This window comes from Phaethon lepturus, unplaced genomic scaffold (assembly GCF_000687285.1).
Source record: "Phaethon lepturus isolate BGI_N335 unplaced genomic scaffold, ASM68728v1 scaffold36577, whole genome shotgun sequence".
Taxonomy (NCBI): Eukaryota; Metazoa; Chordata; class Aves; order Phaethontiformes; family Phaethontidae; genus Phaethon; species Phaethon lepturus.
Genome location: NW_010553154.1, coordinates 1 through 232, shown reverse-complemented (window position 1 = coordinate 232; position 232 = coordinate 1). Strand labels below are relative to the sequence as shown.

At 70.7% G+C, this 232-nt stretch overlaps 1 protein-coding gene across 1 annotated transcript in view; it reads right to left on the bottom strand.

Annotated features, from left to right (window-relative positions):
- The window catches only part of LOC104624175 (creatine kinase M-type), a gene marked incomplete at both ends in the record, with an annotated part of 1476 nt that extends 1250 nt beyond the window's left edge, over positions 1-226 (bottom strand). The window contains one exon of the mRNA XM_010291468.1: positions 51-226. Within this exon, the coding sequence (XP_010289770.1) occupies positions 51-226 (176 nt within the window). The remainder of the gene's footprint in view (positions 1-50) is intronic.
- Positions 227-232: the final 6 nt, after the last annotated feature.

Sequence of the window (232 nt, the reverse complement as noted above, 5' to 3'; positions counted from 1 at the left end):
CGTCCCCCCAGGTGGGACCCCGTGCCCTGGGTGCCCCCGGGATGCCCCACCAGATGCCGCGAGCGTCGGGCCAGTCGCGGGCCATGCCCGAGGCCAGCAGCAGGGGCGAGACCGGCTTGTCGAAGAGGAAATGGTCGTCGATGAGCTGCTGCTGCTCCTGCTCCGTCATGGCCTTCAGCGGGTAGTACCGGCCCTTGAACTCCCCCTCCAGGCTGTTCAGGGCTGCGGGCGG